The sequence below is a fragment of the Acipenser ruthenus genome, chromosome 17, assembly GCF_902713425.1.
Source record: "Acipenser ruthenus chromosome 17, fAciRut3.2 maternal haplotype, whole genome shotgun sequence".
Taxonomy (NCBI): Eukaryota; Metazoa; Chordata; class Actinopteri; order Acipenseriformes; family Acipenseridae; genus Acipenser; species Acipenser ruthenus.
Window position 1 is genome coordinate 22,851,383 of NC_081205.1, and position 22,192 is coordinate 22,873,574.

General features: G+C 36.5%; 1 protein-coding gene across 4 annotated transcripts in view; it reads left to right on the plus strand.

The window, feature by feature from the left end:
* LOC117423083 (phospholipase D1-like) overlaps positions 1 to 22,192 on the plus strand; it is a 72,672-nt gene that overhangs the window by 36,312 nt on the left and 14,168 nt on the right. For 3 of the 4 annotated variants that reach the window (XM_034038509.3, XM_034038510.3, XM_034038508.3), the window contains exons 5-22: positions 499 to 607; positions 989 to 1,054; positions 1,505 to 1,563; positions 2,316 to 2,408; positions 3,073 to 3,225; positions 4,021 to 4,170; positions 4,453 to 4,536; positions 6,025 to 6,106; positions 7,067 to 7,177; positions 7,640 to 7,831; positions 7,992 to 8,220; positions 10,084 to 10,191; positions 12,457 to 12,585; positions 16,938 to 17,056; positions 17,399 to 17,512; positions 18,112 to 18,222; positions 19,208 to 19,296; positions 21,507 to 21,620. In XM_034038509.3, the coding sequence (XP_033894400.2) occupies positions 499 to 607; positions 989 to 1,054; positions 1,505 to 1,563; positions 2,316 to 2,408; positions 3,073 to 3,225; positions 4,021 to 4,170; positions 4,453 to 4,536; positions 6,025 to 6,106; positions 7,067 to 7,177; positions 7,640 to 7,831; positions 7,992 to 8,220; positions 10,084 to 10,191; positions 12,457 to 12,585; positions 16,938 to 17,056; positions 17,399 to 17,512; positions 18,112 to 18,222; positions 19,208 to 19,296; positions 21,507 to 21,620 (2,112 nt within the window). The remainder of the gene's footprint in view (positions 1 to 498; positions 608 to 988; positions 1,055 to 1,504; positions 1,564 to 2,315; positions 2,409 to 3,072; positions 3,226 to 4,020; positions 4,171 to 4,452; positions 4,537 to 6,024; positions 6,107 to 7,066; positions 7,178 to 7,639; positions 7,832 to 7,991; positions 8,221 to 10,083; positions 10,192 to 12,456; positions 12,586 to 16,937; positions 17,057 to 17,398; positions 17,513 to 18,111; positions 18,223 to 19,207; positions 19,297 to 21,506; positions 21,621 to 22,192) is intronic. The other variant, XM_034038511.3, reaches the window with a different exon arrangement.

The window sequence follows — 22,192 nt, forward strand, 5'->3', positions numbered from 1 at the left end:
ACATCAAAATTATTTTCATATTGTCATTTAAAAAAATATATATATTATTTAGTTTTTTCTTGTTAAAAATAAGTCATTTGTTACTCTTATTATCCCAGAAATACATAATAGTCCATTTTGTAAAATATTCTTATTGTGTGCTTTTTCTGTCACGGCTTTATAAATTCTCATTATCAAAACGTATATAAATCCACAGTTTATCAGATTATACACAAATGCAATCTGAAAGGTGATTTTATCATTGGCGTTTATGTTTAACGTTTGGAGAAGATTTGTGAAATATCAAGTTAGGTTTCACATTCACCACAGTAGTAACATTTTAGGATTGAGGACTGGAAGAAATCCAACTCTCTAACTTGCTCTGATGGATATGGGTGCAAAACCTTCATAAAATAACAAGTGTTGACATAAAAGACAAAAAGGATGTTTTTTTTTATACAGACCTGCTTAATTGTGCAAATCCTATACCATAACTGTATTGCCCTGAACCTTTTTCAGTCACACGGTAAGAAGGAAGACCATTAAGAGAGATGAAGTTCAACAGATGCCCAGCCTGCCTCGCGGCAGTGAAAACCTGGTCCGAGAGGAGCAGTTCTCCAGTAGAAGGGTGAGTCATTCCGTGCTGTACTGTACATGGGTAGAAATCTCTGATGATAAGCCTTTGGCTCGAGGTGCCAAGCTCTCTCTACACTAAGGGAAAACATTGTCGATACAGAATTAGTTTTGTTTTTTGTATGAGGTAAAATATTATCAATGCAGAACTTTTTATTTGTTTGTTTGAATATTCGTTCAAAATGTGTTATTTTAGCAAATTCATTTTAGTTTTACTTACTTACCATTTCAGAATATGACATTACAGATAAAGGCAGTTATAAAGTACAATACAATCAGTAGCAAAATATCCAATTCAATACACATCTGTATGCAATGAATACAAATTTACTTTTGAAGGGTTGTGTGTAATGTTTTTATTTTACTTTTCTTTCAGAAACAACTTGAAGACTATCTGAATAAGTTGTTAAAAACAGCTATGTACAGAAACTACCACTCTACAGTAAGTAGATAAGTACATTCTTAAGCCATGGGTTAGTTAACTTAATTATTTTTTAAATACAGTACTGTAATTATATTTGCAACATTATTCAAAAATGTATTCTAAATATCAAATTTAGGAATCCAAATATATTATGTGTAATACTGTAAATTAGCTTAAGTTTATATTACATTACTGCAAATATTTTGATCTTAAAATTCCAGACTATATTATGTATCTTTGCATCAATACAAATGGTTACAACAGACTTCCTTAAAACGTTTCCATAACTACATCTACAATCCACTAATATATAAATTATGCAGTTCAACTGAAAGCAATGTATTTGTCAAACAACAATTAACTTTCAATGTGTATTTTATATTTTCTCTTCTAGCAAAGGGATAAGGGAATCAGATAAATTATGCATGTTTTGAGAGACATGAACAACATTTTTTTTTTTTTTTTTAGTTGGAGTTTATTGATGTCAGTCAGATGTCCTTCATTCACGACTTGGGACCAAAGGGCTTGTGAGGACAAAACTTTTATTTTGATTATTATTTTATGTTGTTTTAAATAGCTACAGTAGCTAGTCAAAAAAAAAAAAAGCCAGTGCCGGAAAAGGTTAATGACTGGTGCCAGTTTAATGAGTTGTTTAGGATTTGAGCACTATTGAAAACATCCAGAGCTAGAAAGGCCTGCTTCTCATCTGTAGTCAACTGATGTACACAGATCTGGCAATTTAGTCGAACTAGTACATCTAAAACTACACGTTCACAGCCAGCTGGAAGAAGTGAAGTGAACTGAAGACTGCTTACCAATTATATACAATGACAAAGCAGGGGCACGACAAGGACAATGCAGTGGTTGTAACATTTTCACATTTTGACATATCAATAAGTGCACTTTGGTATTTCATTGCAGTGCCATTGTACCATATCAGTACCAGTATGCTACAGAACAGGACCACTAAGCAATATGTGTTCCAAATCCACTATGATGCTTGCTGTTGATGTTGTGGTGTGCTAATGACTTTTCTAGATTGTCCTCAAGGTGAAACAGTGTGATTTATAATGGTATCCTCATGGAATTTGTCAAACATTTCTGTAATGTCAGGGTCACTTGTTTCAGATGAACCCAGTTTTCCATAGTAGATGGTATTTTTGTGTTTGGTGAAGGACAAAACAGACCAGTGATCTGTTCCCAGTATTGGGTATTCCCCAGTAGAATTTTGTAATACTTGTTTATATACATATATACATACATATTTATTTATTTACAGGGAGGGGATGATAATGAAGCGTTCAGGGGGTCACCGGATCCCTGGCCTGAACTGTTGTGGTCGGAGTGAAATCTGTTACCGCTGGTCCAAAAGGTCTGTGTGTTTGTGTGTGTGTGTGTTTTTTTTTTTTTGGCATAATTAAACCCAGTTTATGAATTCTTCTTTACTTAAGATATATACAGTAAACAGTGGTTCAGTTATCTTGTACATTTCTAGAATACTCAGGGGGCCAGGCTTTTGTGGGAACTACAGGCCTCACTCAGTGCAGTGAACTTACAAAAGGTTTCAGATTTGGTTTCCATTAAACAAAGCCCCAGAAATGCAGAGGATAATAAGCATTGGCACTTGCTAAAAAATTAAAGAGTGTATTGCACATGGCTTCTCCTACCTACAGTATTCATCTTATTGCCTATAATTATAGCCTATAATTATTTTAGGGGTTTGGAGGATCTGCAGCAAAGTTCTCCAGAACAGCTAAAAAAAAAGTAATCACTTTTAGACTTCTTGTGAAACATAAATGCTTTGGGCAGTCTTGGGCAATAAGGACGCACCTGCCAACCAATGTCACCTGTATTCTAGTATAAGCATTTGTAGTACAACCCAAGAATCTTAGCATCTATCAGTTTGTCTCCAGAGGAATGTATTTTTCATTGAATTGTACAGTTGTTATTGTTACTGTTTGTAATAGACCTTCACAACTAATTAAGCAAATGTTAAGATAACATATAACGATGCAAAGGGTGAACTGCATTTTCAGGTGGTTAGTTGTTAAAGACTCGTTCATAATGTACATGAAACCAGACTCGGGAGCCATTGCATTTGTCATGCTGGTGGATAAGGAGTTTTGTGTAAAGATGGGCCTCAAGGACACAGAGACTAAACATGGAGTTCGCATTGACAATCTGTCCAGGTAAAAAGTTACTTTTTTTCATCCCATTTGTGACCTAATACAATGATTCATTAGTCATTTATAACTTCAAATCCATTCAATCACAACTTATAATAAAGGAGTTGATTTGATTCCAGAATTGACCACAAAAATAGGTGGTTGATGGTTGTACCTTTTTTTTAATAACCATCTGCATTTCAGAATCACAGATTAAACCTTTTTCTTGTTACTGAAAAGCCCTAAAATTAAATTAAGTTTATTTCTAGATTTACAATAGATGATTCCTTTTTATTTATTTTTTGCTTTGACAGAATAAACATAATAAGGCTTGTGTTTTACTGTGTGTTTTAGTAACTTAAAATGACACTGAATACAGTAGCACTGCATTAACATTAATCTTGAAATGTAATAATATTGTTAGATGATTAAAAATACTCTCCCACTTCTCTCCTACACCCTCCTCCCCATGCACACTGAGAACATTAATTTTCTGGCCTAATAAAAGCCTTAGCTGTTAAGCTACTACCACTTAACTTTTTAAAGACAGTGTTCATGGTCAAGGACTTATACCAAGTTTATTTAGTACTGTTTCTAAAGCCAACTAGTAAAAATGTATTAGCAGTAGTTAGTTAGTACACCAGTGTCTGTAAGTACTATTCAAGCTGTAAGCTATTACTAACGTGGTGTACAGATATATTTAATGCCAAGCAGAAATTACATAGAACTTGTTAGTTTTACTGTAGGATACAGGATACTGAAGGATAATTCAAACAACGAAAACAATGTCATGCACACATTTCTATTTTCTTAACCCAGATCATTGATTGTGAAGTGTACCAGCTATCGTCATGCCCTGTGGTGGGGTCAGGCCCTTGAAGATCATATTCGAAAACATGGCAAAGCCTTTTTGCAAGATCACAGATTTGGGTCCTTTGCAAGAGAACAAGAAAACACTCTGGCAAAATGGTACATTTTCATTTTGTGAATGTAGATACTGCATGAAAAGGGAAGGACAATGGTGTCCTCTCAATCCTGATTTCAATTGTGACCAAAAAGAGATTCAAATTCAGGCCACTACAGAGGTCATTGAGTTATTAAACCTGTGCAGAATTGACAGAAAAGGAAAACATGAACTTACTGGAATGATGCAATCGTTTCCAGTATAGTATTGTTACATTGACATTTTAGTAGGGATTGAAGGTGAACAGCAAGACTCGAAGGCTTAGTTTGTCTCAATTTGTTTTCCAGGTATGTCAATTCAAGTATTTACATGCAAGATATAGCGGATGCACTAGAAGAAGCCACAGAAGAAATCTTCATCACCGACTGGTGGTAAATAATACATTACAGTTCATTTAACAGCTTCCTAATGTATGTTCTTTGACATATTACAGCACTTGAACTGAAGTGAATAAAATAAACCAAGATGAAATGGAGAATGAAGATGTTTATATTACAGACTAGGGGGCACTGCTTCAGTTGGCAGAGAAATATTCATTAAGCAGTTCCTGTTTACGTTTACAATCGCTCAGATACTTGCAAATTAAAAAAAAAAAAAAAAACGTTACCATTTTCAACAAGCATTGCTTACAATTAAGATAAGGAAGTTATTGCTATTTTTATATCTAACTGGAGATTTGTATAGTTAAGCACAATAAGAAATAAATCTATTTCTAGATTCACTTTTTATCCGAAATGAAAGCTGCACTATCCCACAATCGTTCTTTCATTCTTTCTTGGGTTCCGAGAAGTAAGTGGAGCTTTGTTGTGGTTCAGCAGAGATAGGGTACAAATTCCCTTAACACATGAAACACTACCCCCTGTAAATGCATAGTGGAATGAATGTAATTCACACATAAGTATGGTAAAGCATGACAAAAACAATCTTTTTAAAAAAGAAAATAGTTTTTCAGGGAAATAATGAAAAATTAACCCCCTCCCCCCCCCCCCCCCAAAAAAAAAAAAAGAAACTCAACCTAAAATATATCTAATTGAAGTTTTGTTCCAAAAATGAGTACAAATCATGTGTGATTTTTGAGGAATTCAACGTCAGTTTCTTTAGCTGCACAGGTTTATGTTTCATGATTTCAAATCTTTGGTACAAAAGTCAGGCCAAGTTGCTGGATCATATAAATCACATAAAGGTGACTGACTGGGTACCGGGTTTACAATACATGATTCAGTACCTTGTATTTGCTGTTGTTTTACATTTCCAAAATCCGATGTCTCTGATTCACGTCTTTCCAATGGCTCGTTGTTTATTTTTCGTGCGAGGAGGAGGTTGGCAGTCCCACTGCCGCACTATACTCCCATTTGCTGTTGTCGGCCCACTTTTAAACAGTTTACTGTACACTTTTTCTAGCATTTTCTGCTACGTTTTGGGAAATTTCTAGCTGTCTTTTCTGCTCTTTTCGTTTTGAACAACCCGCCTTGTGTTTTGATGGCATATTCGATATATACCGTACGTACTTATGTACTTATTACCACAACTGTGGAAAAGTTAGCTTACTTCCACTGAGTGTTTCTGTTTTTCCATAATGGAATTCGAAAAAAAAAAAAAAGGATTGGTATGGGCAAAGATATTATAGAATATCTTTGGTATGGGCCTCAGCAGAGGCTGGGCCCGGGTTCAATCACATCTCTCGCTCCCCCCTTGATGCTATCTAAACAAATTAGTGTTTATTTTTTTATTTTTTATTATAAATATTGTTATCAATCATTGAGCAAGATTAGTGGCTAACACTTGTGCACTACAAATGCTAACTTATCAAATGATATGTCTATATTTACTTAATCAGTCATTTGTATTTATCTTTGCAGGCTGAGTCCAGAGATTTTTCTCAAGAGACCAGTTGTAGAGGGGAACCGCTGGAGGTTAGACTACATTCTTAAACGCAAAGCTGTAAGTAGGACAAGGTTCTTATGGAAGCCACCACATTGTTTGGCGGACTTGCAGTTTTACATCAGCTGTTTACTTTACCTTGCCCTGTAATAGATTGCAGAATGATAGCAGTATTCCAGTTCAGTAAAACACGGCTGATTGTGCTGGACAGGATTTCGAATTCTGACAGAGAATCTAAATCACTGTCCAGCAAAACAAAATCTATCCTCTATGCTTTGTTTTTTAAAGGTTATTATGTTTCATTAAACATGTTAGAGTCTTTTGATGGGATACATTTGTATGAAGTGTAAGATAAAATTATCATTAATGGTGGACTATATTAAAATTACATGATATATGTTTGTATTGAATAACCATTTGGTGGACTACAAGTTAGCTTAGGGAGTGCTTTTGGTCAAGAATCATATTTTGTTTAATAATTGAAGTCAAATGGGCAGTGTGATACACTGTCATTATGGATTGTGATTCTATCAGTAAGATGAAGTTGCAAGCTCTATACCTTAGCTCTGCTGCATAGTAGTTAAGACACTCACTTGCAATGTACATTGTCACTGATTCACACCTAGTATTACATTTAGTCAGTACACAGTCATTTGTTACACGCCTACTCACAATAGCAACGAATCCAGCTACGATCTATAGCATGTGAATAATATTGAAATAAATGTGCATACTGAAAAGTGTTTATTTTTTACACTAACGAAGGCCTTAGTCAAAACATATGTCTAAATGACTTATTTCTTTTTTTAGCCACAGTACATCGGTCACACTTACATTATAACTTGAGTGTTTTTCATCTGTTTTGGTAAAATGTATGGAGTGTATCAAATGTGGTTATTTCTCACAGTACTGCCACCTAATTGACTGAGCTGTTAAAGACTATATATTGTGAACCAGTGTTTCTGAAGCTGCGCACAGGGATTTGTTGTACTTGATATACTTGTATTTTTTTTTTTTTAGCAACAAGGTGTGAAGATTTGTGTGATGCTGTACAAGGAGGTGGAGCTGGCTTTGGGAATCAACAGTGAGTACAGCAAGAGGACACTAATGCGCCTTCATCCCAACATCAAGGTACATGGCTGAACTGTAGATTGTGTTTCCAGGAACTTTTTTGTACTGGAAAATGGGGACAGGTTATGTTATTTTGGTCCCAGGCTGTACTTAGTTAAATGCTGTAAAGCTGCATTATTACATACAGTTAAAACTGTATTTTAAATATTGTTTTTATTAAGGTATTTGAATGTATCCTGTACTTTGCTGATATAAAAGGATTTTCATTTAGTGGTTGCATAACATGAGGTGAAACTGATTCAAGGACGCTGAGGAAATATTTGTCTATTTGTCTACATTATTTACCTGTCTCATTGCAGGCTGGTATTGACCAGTTGGTACAGTTTGCTTTCTGAATCACAAAGGGAGGCAGCAATATATTAGTTTTAGAAAACTGCACTTATCATACAGAAATACATATCCCAGTTTGCTACACTGTGCTGAGGGATATTGTTTAATCGGTATCTATCTTGATGTTTGAAGGTAATGAGGCACCCTGACCATGTCTCCTCCACTGTGTATCTGTGGGCCCACCATGAGAAGCTGGTTGTTATCGACCAATCCATCGCGTTTGTAGGCGGGATCGACCTGGCCTATGGGAGATGGGACGACAAAGAACACAGACTAACAGACGTGGGGAGCGTCACGCGAGCTATATCAACTGCCAGCTGTCTAGTAAGCACCCTTAAACAGACAAATACCATGGGGTATCATTATAATAGCAGTGTGTTATCCTGAAGAGACACTTGCATAATTGCTGTGAATTTCAGTTTGCACCCGTCCTCCACCTATTACAAGCCTCATTCGTCATATGTGTTGTCTCCTAATGTACCAGATGTCAGACAAGATCACTAAAGGTCCAGGAGAAGAGAGCATGCCTCACAACAATGGCAGCAGCCAGAAAACCGGGGGCGACGCAAAAGCTGCAGACAGTGTGGACTTACCCAAATTGAAAGGAGTCGGTCGCTCAAGGAAATACCCCAGGTTCAGCCTCCACAAACAACTTCACAAACACCACCTGCAGCACGGAGACAGCATCAGCAGCATCGACAGCAGTGAAGGAAGTAAGTCCTTGTGACCTGTTATTGTCAACTGCACACACAGTGAGCCAGTTCATGAGCTGCATGTGACCTGGAGTCAGTGTGAAACAGTTTCCCAGAACAATCAATCAATATTTATTTTATATAACACCTTTCATAGTGGACCACCATCACAAAGCGCTTTACAAGATAAGTGAGGAACAATGCATAAAACATTACATACAGGGCATAGTACATTAAATACAGCAGTAAAAAACCATGCAAATACATTAAATATAGGCATAATACATTAAATAAAAGGCTAGTATGTGAATTCTAAACATTGTGGATGCGTGTGTCAAGCAGAATTAAATTAATAAGATTGAGTGAAAAGCCTGAAATAGCAATTTAGACAACAGCTAATAACAGATATCAGGCTTAGACAGCATTAAAAGCAAGAGAGAACAAGTGGGTCTGAGAGTTGCTTTGAAGCGAGCAATTGTGGGAGCTGCATGCACTAAAGTTGGGAGAGAGTTCCATAGAGTCGGGGCCATGAAGCTGAAAGAGCACTCTCCGAGTGTGGCACTCTTTTTTTGGGTATAACAAGCAAGCCTGAATCAGAGGACTTCGGCTTGCAGGCAGGGACATAGGGGGTCAGCAGGTTGGAGAGATTCTCTGGACCTGTGTGATGAAGGGCCTTGTAGGCAAGCAGGAGAATTTTGAAAGTAATCCTGAACTTAACAGGTAGCCAGTGCAGCTGGGCAAGACGGGGTAATGTGATCATGTTTTTTACATCTGGTAAGGATCCTAGCCGCGGCATTTTGAACCAGCTGCAATCGTTTTATGGCACGTGACGGAAGACCACCATAGAGAGAGTTTCAGTAATCGATTCGAAAGGAGATGAATGCATGACAGAGTATCTCTGTATCTGGGAGGGAAAGGTAGGGACTGACCTTTGAGATGTTTCAGAGGTGGTAGAAGGAGGATAACAGAAGTACTATTAAATTATATGGCTCTAACCTGAACTGATTGTCATATTTTGTGCAAAACAGCAGCCTGGGATTTCTCCTGAGCTGTTTGTTTGAATGAATTTACCTGCTGTGCTTTTATTTATTTTTCCATTTAAGTTTTTAACACATCTGCAATTCTGCAAGTTTGAATAGAAAATGAATGACATCAAAGTTTCCTGGCACCAACTAAATATATTTGTTGCATATTGTATTGCTGTTGCAACAAGTAGTTGGTTTCCTTGGTTCATTCACTTTCAGGGCTCTGTTTTAAAGGTAGTGCAAAGACAAAGACAATAGTTTGTTTTTTTCTTCAAGGAATTTGACACATTGTGAAACTAACAAGAAACAATTATGCTATTGCCATTCTTATAGCAGATTTTAAAAAGTACCAAAGAACAAAATAACAACAATTGTGATAAAGATCCAGACATTTACATGTATTTTTTAAAATATTTTGGGTACTGTTTAAAAACTGTTAATTAATAATTCAAATGTATTCCTAGGGTTAACAGCAGAAAGGAACTGTATCTTGGTAGGTTCAAACCTAAAATATTTGAAAATATATATATATATATTTCCTTTCTGAAAATTACTGGGAAGAATGTTGTTAAGGTAATGCCAGGTAAGAAACTGTGTTTTTAAAAAGCATTTTGTGAGACACCATGTTTATCAGCTTATTAGCTAGTTACAGAGATAGTTGGAGTGTGTATAGTTACAGCTGTGTGTGTGTATGACTGGCACAAAATCAGAGCAATATAATATTGGCAGGTGTCAACACCTAGTCAACAATGTACTGTATAGTGATTTAGACATAGGACATCAGCCTTCACGTGAATAAAAGATATGGGACGTCTATGTCAATGAGTGATCAGATTGGAAATAAATAAACTCTCTGCAGGTTGGTTTCAGGATTCAAAAAGTCAGGAGAATTTAATACCAGGTAAAAAGCCCCATCTGAAGATATTCCACCAGGAACCCGGACAGGGGCTTTCTCAGTCCCAGGATGGTGAGTGAACCACTCCATTGGTTTTTCCATGAAACATGGAGGGGTGACATCACCACGTCTGCTCCCAGCTTTGGTGTTCTCTCCTGTCCTTTGGCTTTCAGTGTACTGCACTGCAGTTGTCTCAGCAAAGTCACACTGAAGTGATATTTTGGGGGATCCCCTAGGGATCATCATTGTAAAGTTTTTTTAATTGAGCAGGACCAGTAGAGAGACCTACTTTCAGCAGAACTTCAGAAGTGGTGGATCTTGTGCTTTGAACTGAGTGTTGAGAGGGAATAAAAGTTATTTGTTTTTCTTTTTCTTTTTAAGGCTTAGAATTTACCATATATCCTCAATGTGGTATTTGTAACTGTAGTTCTTTTGGATGCATTCCTGCCACATATGGCTGTCTAAGGGCCTGGAGAACGAGTGGCTCAGCTAGTTTCTGTTAGTTCACACAGAATTCTACATTTGTTTCCAGGAAAGGTCACTGAATTGGCTACAGCGAATCCCTGTTCATTTGCAGTGCTATTTTCTTCTTCTTCAGGGACTGTGTGAATCTGGCAGGGCTTCTCACAGTCAGTCTTACACACAATGTTTTGTGTCCTGTCTTAAAAACCTCATGGACATTTACACAATTTGTTATTACTCTTGTAGAAATATAAGATTCTGCCTTCTCTAATCAATCCTGCACTTCACAAATACTCCCTGTGAAAAATGAAAGGTGACAATTAAGGAATTCTTTAGTATGGAACAAGTCCTGTACAAGGAGTGGGCCTTGTAGCACCACACACGTTGGTTCCTGGAGTAATGTATATTTGCTGTTGACATGTTTCACCATGGTAAAATAATAATGTTCATGTTAATGATTAGCATTCAGAACCACGGCAATTTAAAATCATGGATAAATACAAATGATTAATGAGTCAAAAACACAAAGGCAATTAAGCTAGGCAAAAAATAAAAGCCAGCCACTGTCACTATTGCACATTACATTTGCAATGACACTGACCTTTTTTAAATTGTTAAATATTCTAATCTTGCCTTTAGTTCCAGTCAATAAGGTGTTTAAAGAGTACTAAAGGTTTCATGTGTAAGCAGATCTGCTTATGAGCTTCCATAGAACACATACTGTATTTGTCTTTTTTGGTAATGGGTAGAAGTAGTGATAAACTAGCATTTTTGGCAACGTTTGATATGAATTTTAAATTATTTGCCCGTCATAAAAATTGAGAAAGCAAGTAGAATCTTCTTTAACACTCACCCTTATGACTAATTCACTAACAGCACTTTTTCAAAGAATAATGTAAAAATAAGGTCACCCTGCTCATTTTGCAGATACTAACCCTGTTGGCAATACATCATGGGATTTAGTCATCTCTCACTGTACTGTTGTTGCTGATATAAGTCTGGACAGTTTTGTGGTCTTGCTTTGGATATCAATGGATGCTCTCTTGCATGTTGCATGCTTCTGAATATGTTGACTGTGGTGTAAGCGAGACTTGTGTGTGCATCCTTTGCTGTGTGACAAGGTGTATGAATAATAAGCTATGTACAGTACAATACAAAACAAGTGGTGGCCATCCCTCCTGTATAATATGCATTTGCCAAGTTGAAGGACTGGCCACGCCCTCTGCATTGCTTTACACATACTTACTGCATGTGGCTTGTGTGTGAAGGCTTAATAAACCTACATAAGCAAAGCTAACAACTGCGTGGTACTGATAGAAACCTAATCTTCCAGGTTCTTTTTGTATCAATATACAGTCTTCTTATAGTTCTTTTAATGTAAATCACGTTATATAATGAATATATTGTTGAATTTCCACTTGGCCTAAATACATTTGGAATTAAAAATATTCATTACAATAAAAGAATACAAAAGAATATTTGTAAGCCTGAAAGTTAGGTAGGTTTTCAGTTTATCATTTTGTGTTTCTGTATTGCTTGCTTTATTGCTTACTGCTTTGCTATTTCAAATAAATTTGTACTAAAGCTTTGAGGATTTTGTAGGACTGTTTAATTGAAATAGTATAGCAGCGCACTTTTGTTGGGTAAATGTTACAGACAAACACATGCCAAGCAATATTTTACTGTCTGAAAAAGATGTGTTTGTTTTGAGAAGCTAGTTGTCTGGGGCTGATAGAAATGCAGGGCTCTTACACATTTCAGGACCTCTCATGTACTGAAAAGCCTGTACATGTTCTAACAGCCGCAAGACGGGCGTAACACTTTATGATGTGGAACGCTGGTTCTAATAGTCCATGTGTGTGCTGTGTTGTTCAGACAGCAGCGCGATAAGAAATCTACAGACTGGAGTTGGACAGCTTCAAGGAGACACTCGCTTCTGGCACGGGAAGGACTACTGCAATTTTGTCTTCAAGGACTGGGTCCAGCTCGACAAACCTTTTGATGGTAAGTAGTTTCCCACAAGTGAAACACTTGGTACTAGTTCCAAATGTGTGAATTCACCCCGCAATTATATATATACAGTACTGTGCAAAAGTTTTAGGCAGGTGTGAAAAAATGCTGTAAAGTAAGAATGCTTTCAAAAATAGACATGTTAATAGATTATATTTATCAATTAACTAAATGCAAAGTGAGTGAACAGAAGAAAAATCTAAATCAAATCCATATTTGGTGTGACCACCCTTTGCCTTCAAAACAGCATCAATTCTTCTAGGTACACTTGCACAAAGTCAGGGATTTTGTAGGCATATAGTCAGGTGTATGATTAAACAATTATACCAAACAGGTGCTAATGATCATCAATTCAATATGTAGGTTGAAACACAATCATTAACTGAAACAGAAACAGCTGTGTAGGAGGAATAAAACTGGGTGAGGAACAGCCAAACTCAGGTAACAAGGTGAGGTTGCTGAAGACAGTTTACTGTCAAAAGTCATACACCATGGCAAGACTGAGCACAGCAACAAGACACAAGGTAGTTATACTGCATCAGCAAGGTCTCTCCCAGGCAGAAATTTCAAGGCAGACAGGGGTTTCCAGATGTGCTGTCCAAGCTCTTTTGAAGAAACACAAAGAAACGGGCAACGTTGAGGACCGTAGACGCAGTGGTCGGCCAAGGAAACTTACTGCAGCAGATGAAAGACACATCATGCTTAGTTCCCTTTGCAATCGGAAGATGTCCAGCAGTGCCATCAGCTCAGAATTGGCAGAAAACAGTGGGACCCTGGTACACCCATCTACTGTCCGGAGAAGTCTGGTCAGAAGTGGCCTTCATGGAAGACTTGCGGCCAAAAAGCCATACGTCCGACGTGGAAACAAGGCCAAGCGAATCAGCTATGCACGAAAACACAGGAACTGGGGTGCAGAAAAATGGCAGCAGGTGCTCTGGACTGATGAGTCAAAATTTGAAATATTTGGCTGTAGCAGAAGGCAGTTTGGGCTGGAGAGCAGTACACGAATGAGTGTCTGCAGGCAACAGTGAAGCATGGTGGAGGTTCCTTGCAAGTTTGGGGCTGCATTTCTGCAAATGGAGTTGGGGATTTGGTCAGAATTAATGGTCTCCTCAATGCTGAGAAGTACAGGCAGATACTTATCCATCATGCAATACCATCAGGGAGGCATCTGATTGGCCCCAAATTTATTCTGCAGCATGACAACAACCCCAAACATACAGTGAAAGTCATTAAGAACTTCAGCGTAAAGAAGAATAAGGAGTCCTGGAAGTGATGGTATAGCCCCCACAGAGCCCTGATCTCAACACCATCGAGTCTGTCTGGGATTACATGAAGAGAGAGAAGCAACTGAGGCTGCCTAAATCCACAGAAGAACTGTGGTTAGTTCTCCAAGATGTTTGGGCCAACCTACCTGCCGAGTTCCTTCAAAAAATGTGTGCAAGTGTACCTAGAAGAATTGATGCTGTTTTGAAGGCAAAGGGTGGTCACACCAAATATTGATTTGATGTAGATTTTTCTTCTGTTCACTCACTTTGCATTTTGTTAATTGATAAATATAAACTATTAACATGTCTATTTTTGAAAGCATTCTTACTTTACAGCATTTATTCACACCTGCCTAAAACTTTTGCACAGTACTGTATATTGATCCGTTTTTTGCTGTGTCCCCTTAAGAGATTTTTTTTTTTGCTGCACCCCCACTTCCAGTAAACAGAACAATATTTAGAAAAATATGATTTTCTTAAAATAACGTATTATAACGTTGTGTGTAAAATGAAAGCAGGCTGCACACAGGAAGTAGTTTCGTGCTCAGTTTATTAGCACAGGACACAGGAACTCTCTCTGCTAAATTCCAGTCTACCTCTCGCTCTCATTAAGACTGCCTCTGTCACTCACTCGCTCTCCAACTGCGCTCAGGCATACAGCACTCCTATTTATCTCTTTGCATTAAACCACGCCTTCATCTGCCTTCACCAATCCCAGGCATGCCATTCAGACCCCAATCTCCCGCCAGCATTCTGGGTGTCCAGGATTGATGAACACGGACAGACAGACAGCTAGGGGGCGTGGCACAGCAAAACATTATGTAATACAAAAACATGAAAGACAAACAAACAGGACAGTCAATATGTCCTGCAATGATGGAAATCGCCTCTTTAATAAAGTTATAGTATATTTTTCTAAGCTGGATGCACTTTATTACAATCACTATTCATAATTGTATTAATAACAATACATAGTCACTTATTCTCGTTCTTCATTCCACATTTAAATGACAAAGTAAGGACGTGGAGGATTTAAAAGTCTGTTTAATTGTTTCATAGCCAAACCCTGTAAATTTAAATTGATTGTACTATTATTATTACAGTATACCTTTTATTTATATCACGGTCTGGTTTTACTAGTAATAATGCCCTTAGTGCTTTTAATCTATGATCATTGAAACACATTTCAGTTTGTTTATGTTTGTGAAATAAAAGGTATTCTGTATTAACTATACTATAATAATAATAATAATAATAATAATAATAATAATAATAATAATAATAAAATCAACTGAATTTACGGTGTTTTGCTGTGAAACAACTAAATGGACTTTTAAATCCTCCAAGTCCTTACTTTCATATTTAAAAGCGTAATAAAGAACGAGAAAACAAGAGTGCAACATTTTAATAAGTGACTAGTCTTTATTAATGTTAATGTAATTATAAATAGTAATTGTAATAGTGTTTGTCCAGCTTATTTTTTTATTATAACTATTATAACTTTATAAAATATTTATTTAATAAAAAGTTGCACCCTTGTTTGTCCGTTTTCTACATTCTATACGCAACAAAACCCGGGAATTATACTAAAAGCTAAGACCCCCCCCTGCCGCTGCACTTTCAAATGACGGAGGGCTGGGCGATCGAGTCGCTCAGCTACATGTACAATAGGTCTGAAATGACACAAGCTCTGTGGATGGGGATTGGTCCGATTTAACTGGGGTTGGTCAGATTAAATGTGATCCCTGCCTGGGTAGTTGATTGAGTCAATCATCCCACCAAGTCTGCCATTTACCGCAGAGCTTTTACAATTGCCAGGAAGTCAGAAAAAAGGATTTTCCAGTCAGGTCTTGGCACTCCCCTAATAACCTCACCACACCCCAGTTTAAAAACCTCTGATGCAGACTGTTTTATGTCAGACTGACAGCAAACATACTGTGTGTAAGATGGAATGCGTATACTAACTACAAAGTATGAGCATAAAAGAGCATTAGCACAACACCGGACAGTGTTAGTAATGCAAATGTCAAAACCCACACTTTCCTTCCCGGAATGTGATGAACCCTGTATGGATATTTGTTTCTAAAAGTCATTCCACTGGCTGCTATTTCTATTGTACTGTCAAGTACAGTACAAAGACTACATCTTAAAATACTGGTCTGCTTTTCATTAAGCAGTGAAGACACTTTGGCTTATCTAGCCTGGGTATAAATGTCTGTGGCAGGCAACTCGAACTGAAGAGATTTATAAAACAATAACATATATGTATAGATTTTGAGTGACAGCAATAAGAACATGTTTTATTGCAAACATCATAAAGAGGCAAAACTAGAGTTGTTTACTGTCTTAGTGAAGTGAGTTCACATACCCGTCCTGGAAAGAGTTGCTTACATTATTCATCATAGTTTCTTTAATACAACCTGTGATTTTCCACAGTGTGCTATAGATTGGACAGTACATTGATATTATAGTTACAGTAAAACATTTATTGAACAGGTATATCCTGCTTCTTGGTTAAAGAATTACTATGTGTTCCAGTAGCGTACTAGAGGGTACCATGCGGCTTTCAAGAAATAATAGAGGTTATCTACAAGTTAAACATTAAGGAAAAAGCTAAATCTGTTCTGTCAAATTTTATAATGTGCAGATATGTTGCAATATTACCATGTGTTATAGTTTTGAGGACCCCTTTTCTATGAAAATACATAGAAAACTTGTTTGCAAAATGTTACCAACTTTTCCAAATTTCAGTAGGCTAACAATCACTTTTTTTCATTAAATGGTTAGTAGGATCACAATAATAATTATTTCAATCTGAAACCTCCTGAATTGCTGATTTTATTATCAAGACAATGTTAATTACTGTTAGCTTAATCACAAACTATAAGATTTCCACACTTTTTCCCACGACGTCTCATGATATTATTGCAGTCCAATGTTATCTTTACAACTGTGACTCATACAAAATGCTGTGTTTTACAAAGGTGTTCTGTCTGTGCTGGTCAGTGGACGTGGTTTTCACTTAAGGGTCTGTGTTGCCATTTCAAAGCCTAATATAGCTTCTATTTGTCTTCACAGATTTTATAGACAGGTATACCACACCACGAATGCCTTGGCATGACATTGGTTCAGTGGTACATGGGAAAGCAGCCCGAGATGTTGCGAGGCACTTTATACAGCGCTGGAACTTCACAAAAGTTCGTTTTTTTTGTTTGTTTTAAGGAACACTGGAATAACATTTATAACACAAGCAACTGTCATTAGTAAACTATGCACATTTATCACAGGCTACACATTCCTTGCTTCCTGTATTGGATACAAACAAGTGAACTTCAGACATTAAGTACTTAAACTAGAAAAGACAGTATAAAGCATTTTTTTGTTTCTATATACTTTTTAAAAATGTTTACTCTGCATAGATTACATACCCTGACTGGGTAAAAGTCTGTAATAGTCTTACTTTTTGACCAGTGAGTGTAGAAAATTATTATCAATGGATTATCTTGTGCCCAAATTCTTAAAATGATATTCTTTAACAGATTATGAAGCCGAAGTACAGATCCCTCTCCTATCCATACCTTTTGCCGAAATCCCACACAACAGCAAATGATTTGAGGTATCAGGTTCCAGACTGTGTAAAAACTAAAGTACAGGTGGGTTTTACAGTGGTGAGCACAGTCACTTCAGTATATATATCGAACAGTGAGAATTAAAGTATCTATTCTTCTGTAATTGAAGTGTATATATTCATCAAAAATTTAATCGTGAATTCTGAGATAAAAAAGGCAAACATTTTGGCCGTAACACTGATGAAGGCATTTTTCAAAATATGTCTACTTTTGTAGCCTTGGTTTGTCTTTTCAGATAATATTTCCCTTAAAGAGCAGGTTCCATGGATTGTATATGTACATATATTGATATATTCCAGAGCGAAATATAATTTTGTACTTGTGTAAGTACTTGTCTCCTTAGTGATTGAAGTTACAGATACTATTATCAAGTCAAGTTTAAACCATGTCACACAATGTTAAACATTAAGATGGTCAACACGGGTTTACTATCATTACCTCTGCCAGACTGTCCTTAGTGTATGGCACCACATCCAAGTCATGTTCAACTCATACAGATTTCCTTTGTAAAAGTTTCAGAACATGGTTGTACATTACAACTGGTCATTGCTAATGGTACCATTGGCATCAGTGGTAGGTGCTGAGTTAAGTATTGTCCTTGTATAACAATATTTCATTTCCAGGTGTTGCGCTCAGCTGCGGATTGGTCAGCAGGTATCAAGTGCCATGAAGAATCGATCCACAATGCCTACGTTCATGTAATAGAGAACAGCAAACACTACATCTACATTGAGGTATTCTCTTCTGCACTAGACAACAAACGGGAAGCAGAATTAGTCGCTGTTTTTAATATATTGTTTTACAGAAATCGGCTCTTTGAAGATAGCCCAGATTTAATCCCTAGTACAATGAGCCCAGATTAAGTAATGATGCAAACTGTTAGCCTGGGGCTATCAAAACTGGCTAGCTTTATCACATCCTACTATTCTACTGTGGTACTATGGTAGTATGGAAAACAAGAATATTACTATTGTACCAGAAAATATTTCCCACTCAAGGAATCAAAAAAACAACACACCCTCTTTTATTTCTCTTTAGCTAACTTTATTTGCTCCTCTAAAATTCTACCTTTCTTTTACCTACATACAATTTCCACGTTTTAGTTTATTCGTTATCTTTTGCTTATGTGATCAACTTAACCTGGTAACAGTGGACCTATTCACACCTGTACAAGGTTAGTGTCTGATACGTGCAGAATCTGCACATCCCTCTTACAGGACCGTTAAGAGATGTTCACACTTTATCACTTGGTGGAGTCCACATTACACATTACTCATTTCAACATTAAAGACATGGAGAAAGACTTCTAGTCTAAACATTTGTCATTTAATTATATTTTGTATTTCTATACTTGTATAAATAATGCACAACGGGAGTCACGATTTAAAAAAAAATATTAATTTGTAATTATATGATTATAACAGCATAGCACACATCTTCGAGCAAAGTTTAAAGTTTTAGTTTTCTTTTCATGTATGAGATGAGCAATGGCATTTTGGTCATGCTATTAACAGTCCAACCTAGCCCATGGATGGTTTAAATACTGAAATAACAAAACACTTTTTCTATTGCTTGGCAAAATGGATAAATATAAAGACAAAGAATGAAATCCAGATTACATTATTTTTTCGTTTTCTCTAGTGAAAATGTTTAGTAACTCTAGCCCCAAATCTCTGAATCTGTTTTATATTATATCATATGTTTCCTGTTCCTTTTTAGAACCAGTTTTTCATCAGCTGCACTGATAACCGGTTAGTTTTTAACAAGATTGGAGACACTATTGCTGCAAGGATCCTCAAAGCTTACAGGTATTCATTTATGTTTTTAGAAATTGTTGCTAGAAAAAATGGGGACATTTAATAATAGTGATTTTAGAAAAGTAGCTAACTTTATTCTTACCTCTTATATATATATATATATATATATATATATATATATATATATATATATATATATAAAATGAGGTCAGTTTGGAGTCGGAAAAACACAAATCCAAAACCTGTTACGACTGAAGGCAGAAATCCTTACCGATTAGAGTCAAGGTACTGTAGACTGAACCAGACTACTTTTTTCAAGAACATTTTGGTCTTTTTGTTAATGATTGTTTAACTTCACAGTCTAATTCGTGATATAAAGCGGGTCATGATATAAACCGGGTTTCACGTTTGCCTATGACAGCACATTAGGAGTGCGAGAAAGAAAGAAAACTAACAGTGAATTAAAGAGCAGTGTTTTAATACTGTACATTTTGTCATTCTTTACATTTAAACAAATGCATATAGTTTACCTTGCTGATTATGAGTCAAGATACTGTAGACTGAAACCAGACTCATTTTTTTGAGAAAATATGATGATAATGATTGTATAACTTCACAGTCTAGAAAATAAGCACTTGCGTTAGAACTGAATTTCCTCATCTTTTGAGTAACATAAATGTTAATAAACCCACAAAGATATTTTAAATACAGTACTGTGTACTGTATGTAAAGTTAATTTAAACAAAAAACTAAGATAGTGTAGTGGGATGCCTTTTGAAGCATGCAATTACAATTTTACAGGAAATATCAGTAACAATAGTAGCCTTTCTGTACATCATAAAAGTGCCCATTTTACTGTATGTGAAAGTAAATAAACTGAAGAGACTAACGTACGCGTGGATGTTTGTTTTTCATAAGCTTGGCCCCTGTATTAATTTAAACAAGTTAACACACCCCTGCAGGCTACATTACTGTTGAACCTGCATTTGATGTTTTTCCTCTGGTAAATTAGAGCCAATGAATACACATCAGAGACAAATGGCAACGAAAAATAATTTTTATCCCCGTCACTTAGGATTCATCAGAAAAGCACAAAAGGTAGATTTTGAGAACAATTTTAATAATTCAATATTAGGACAACCAAATGAAGTAAACATCTAAATGATTCCAAACACCATAAAATGGTGAGGAAAATGTTAAAATAATGATAAAAAAATGTGAATGACAAACATAAGTCTCACATCAAAACAAACAAAGCTGAGAAAGATTGGAACTACTGCCTTTCTTTGACTGAAAGAAAATAGAAGGAGGTGAAATCTGAATTAAACATTCACCATATTACCATTTACAAAACTGTTTCTGGTTTACTGGACCAGGTGTCTGCTAAATAAACAAATAATAAAAAATAATAATACTAAAAGCAGGTTATCGCTGTAAAGACTCTCTGTTCTATGTTTTGCATGTTATTCAAATACATATAGAATAATCCAGACAATGCTTCCATGACACTGATGGTGCTAAGTTCTTATTTAAGGACATGAAGTATTAAATGTTAACTCATGGTACTGGTATTAAGTGCCCATAAATATATCTTACTGCTTTAAAGTTTGGCTGTAATGGCTGCTTAAGCAGTAGCTGTATTGACAGAAAAAGCCCTTCTGCTGACTTAAACTTGAGCTCCCCTAAAACATTTACACCTTCCAGCCCTTCACTGAATGCTTATGACACGGCAATGCAAACCAGTTTGGGGACCTTTTAAATTAGTTCAAAATCATTTACTGAATATTAACCAGCTGGGGCTGGCCAAAACATTGAAACACCTGCCAAAACCACCAATCATGTATAGTTTGTTTTCCTCTGTTGTTGTTATTACAGCTGTAAATTCACATGAAGTAGAGACAGGATAATTGGCATGTATAATGCCACACCTTATCTGTAGTATAAACCTCCAGAAAAAAACAGTATAAACTGTTGGCCAATACAAAATGGTTGAACAAACATGATTGGAAGTGCTATACAGTATACTGTATCTGGTACTCACTGAATATAATCTACTTCCCATGTTTCATATTAAAATGTGTTTGTCACAGGGAAAATTTGCATTAAAGGGTTTAGGTATTAGTTTGGTTGGTTAGATATCTAAGCATTGTTTCCTGAACTTAAACAGTTACTAAAGGTGTCCTTGATGGCCTCCTGTATCCTAAACTGTAACATCCCCCTAATACAACCTGTATAATCCAATTGCGTTTCTCTTTCTGCAGAGAGAATAAGAAGTATCGTGTTTATGTGGTGACGCCTCTCTTACCTGGGTTTGAAGGAGACATCTCCACTGGAGGAGGGAGTGCTATACAAGCAGTCATGCACTTTAACTACAGGTGAGAAAGTCAAGGTTATTGTACTAATATAATACCTTAGTACGTTAATGGATTACAAGTGTGTATTAGTTGCTCATGCCTTTGTGGTAGGTCAGAATATTAAAATATTACCACCATGGTGGAGTTCTGCCAGTTCTGCTCCTAATGAACTGTTTTAGTGGCAGTTGTGCTGCCACTGTCCCTTTAGTACAGACCAATGGCATTGCCATTTGGAAAGGGATTGCATTTTACACAAGGTGCAGTGCCTGTATTATGTGCAAGCCGGTTCTTCAAGTAGGGTCAAACCCACTTTCCAAAGCAGTGGCAAACTCGACCAATAGCCTATACTTTTTAATCATAGTGGTCTTCCATGAGATCCAGAGTTTAGCACTTGCCATAGTGTCAAAACTCAAAGACATGTATGCAGCACATGTTAAAAACTGATAGTTTTAAGAGTTTGGTCTCCAAAGGGCATTGTGGTTCACAGCCTATGATAGCCACATCTTTCTTTGCTGTCTCGTGTGTTGGTGCTTGTGGATAAGGTGCCCATGAAGGTTAATGAACAATGGCCCTGGCAACAGTCAGACACAGCG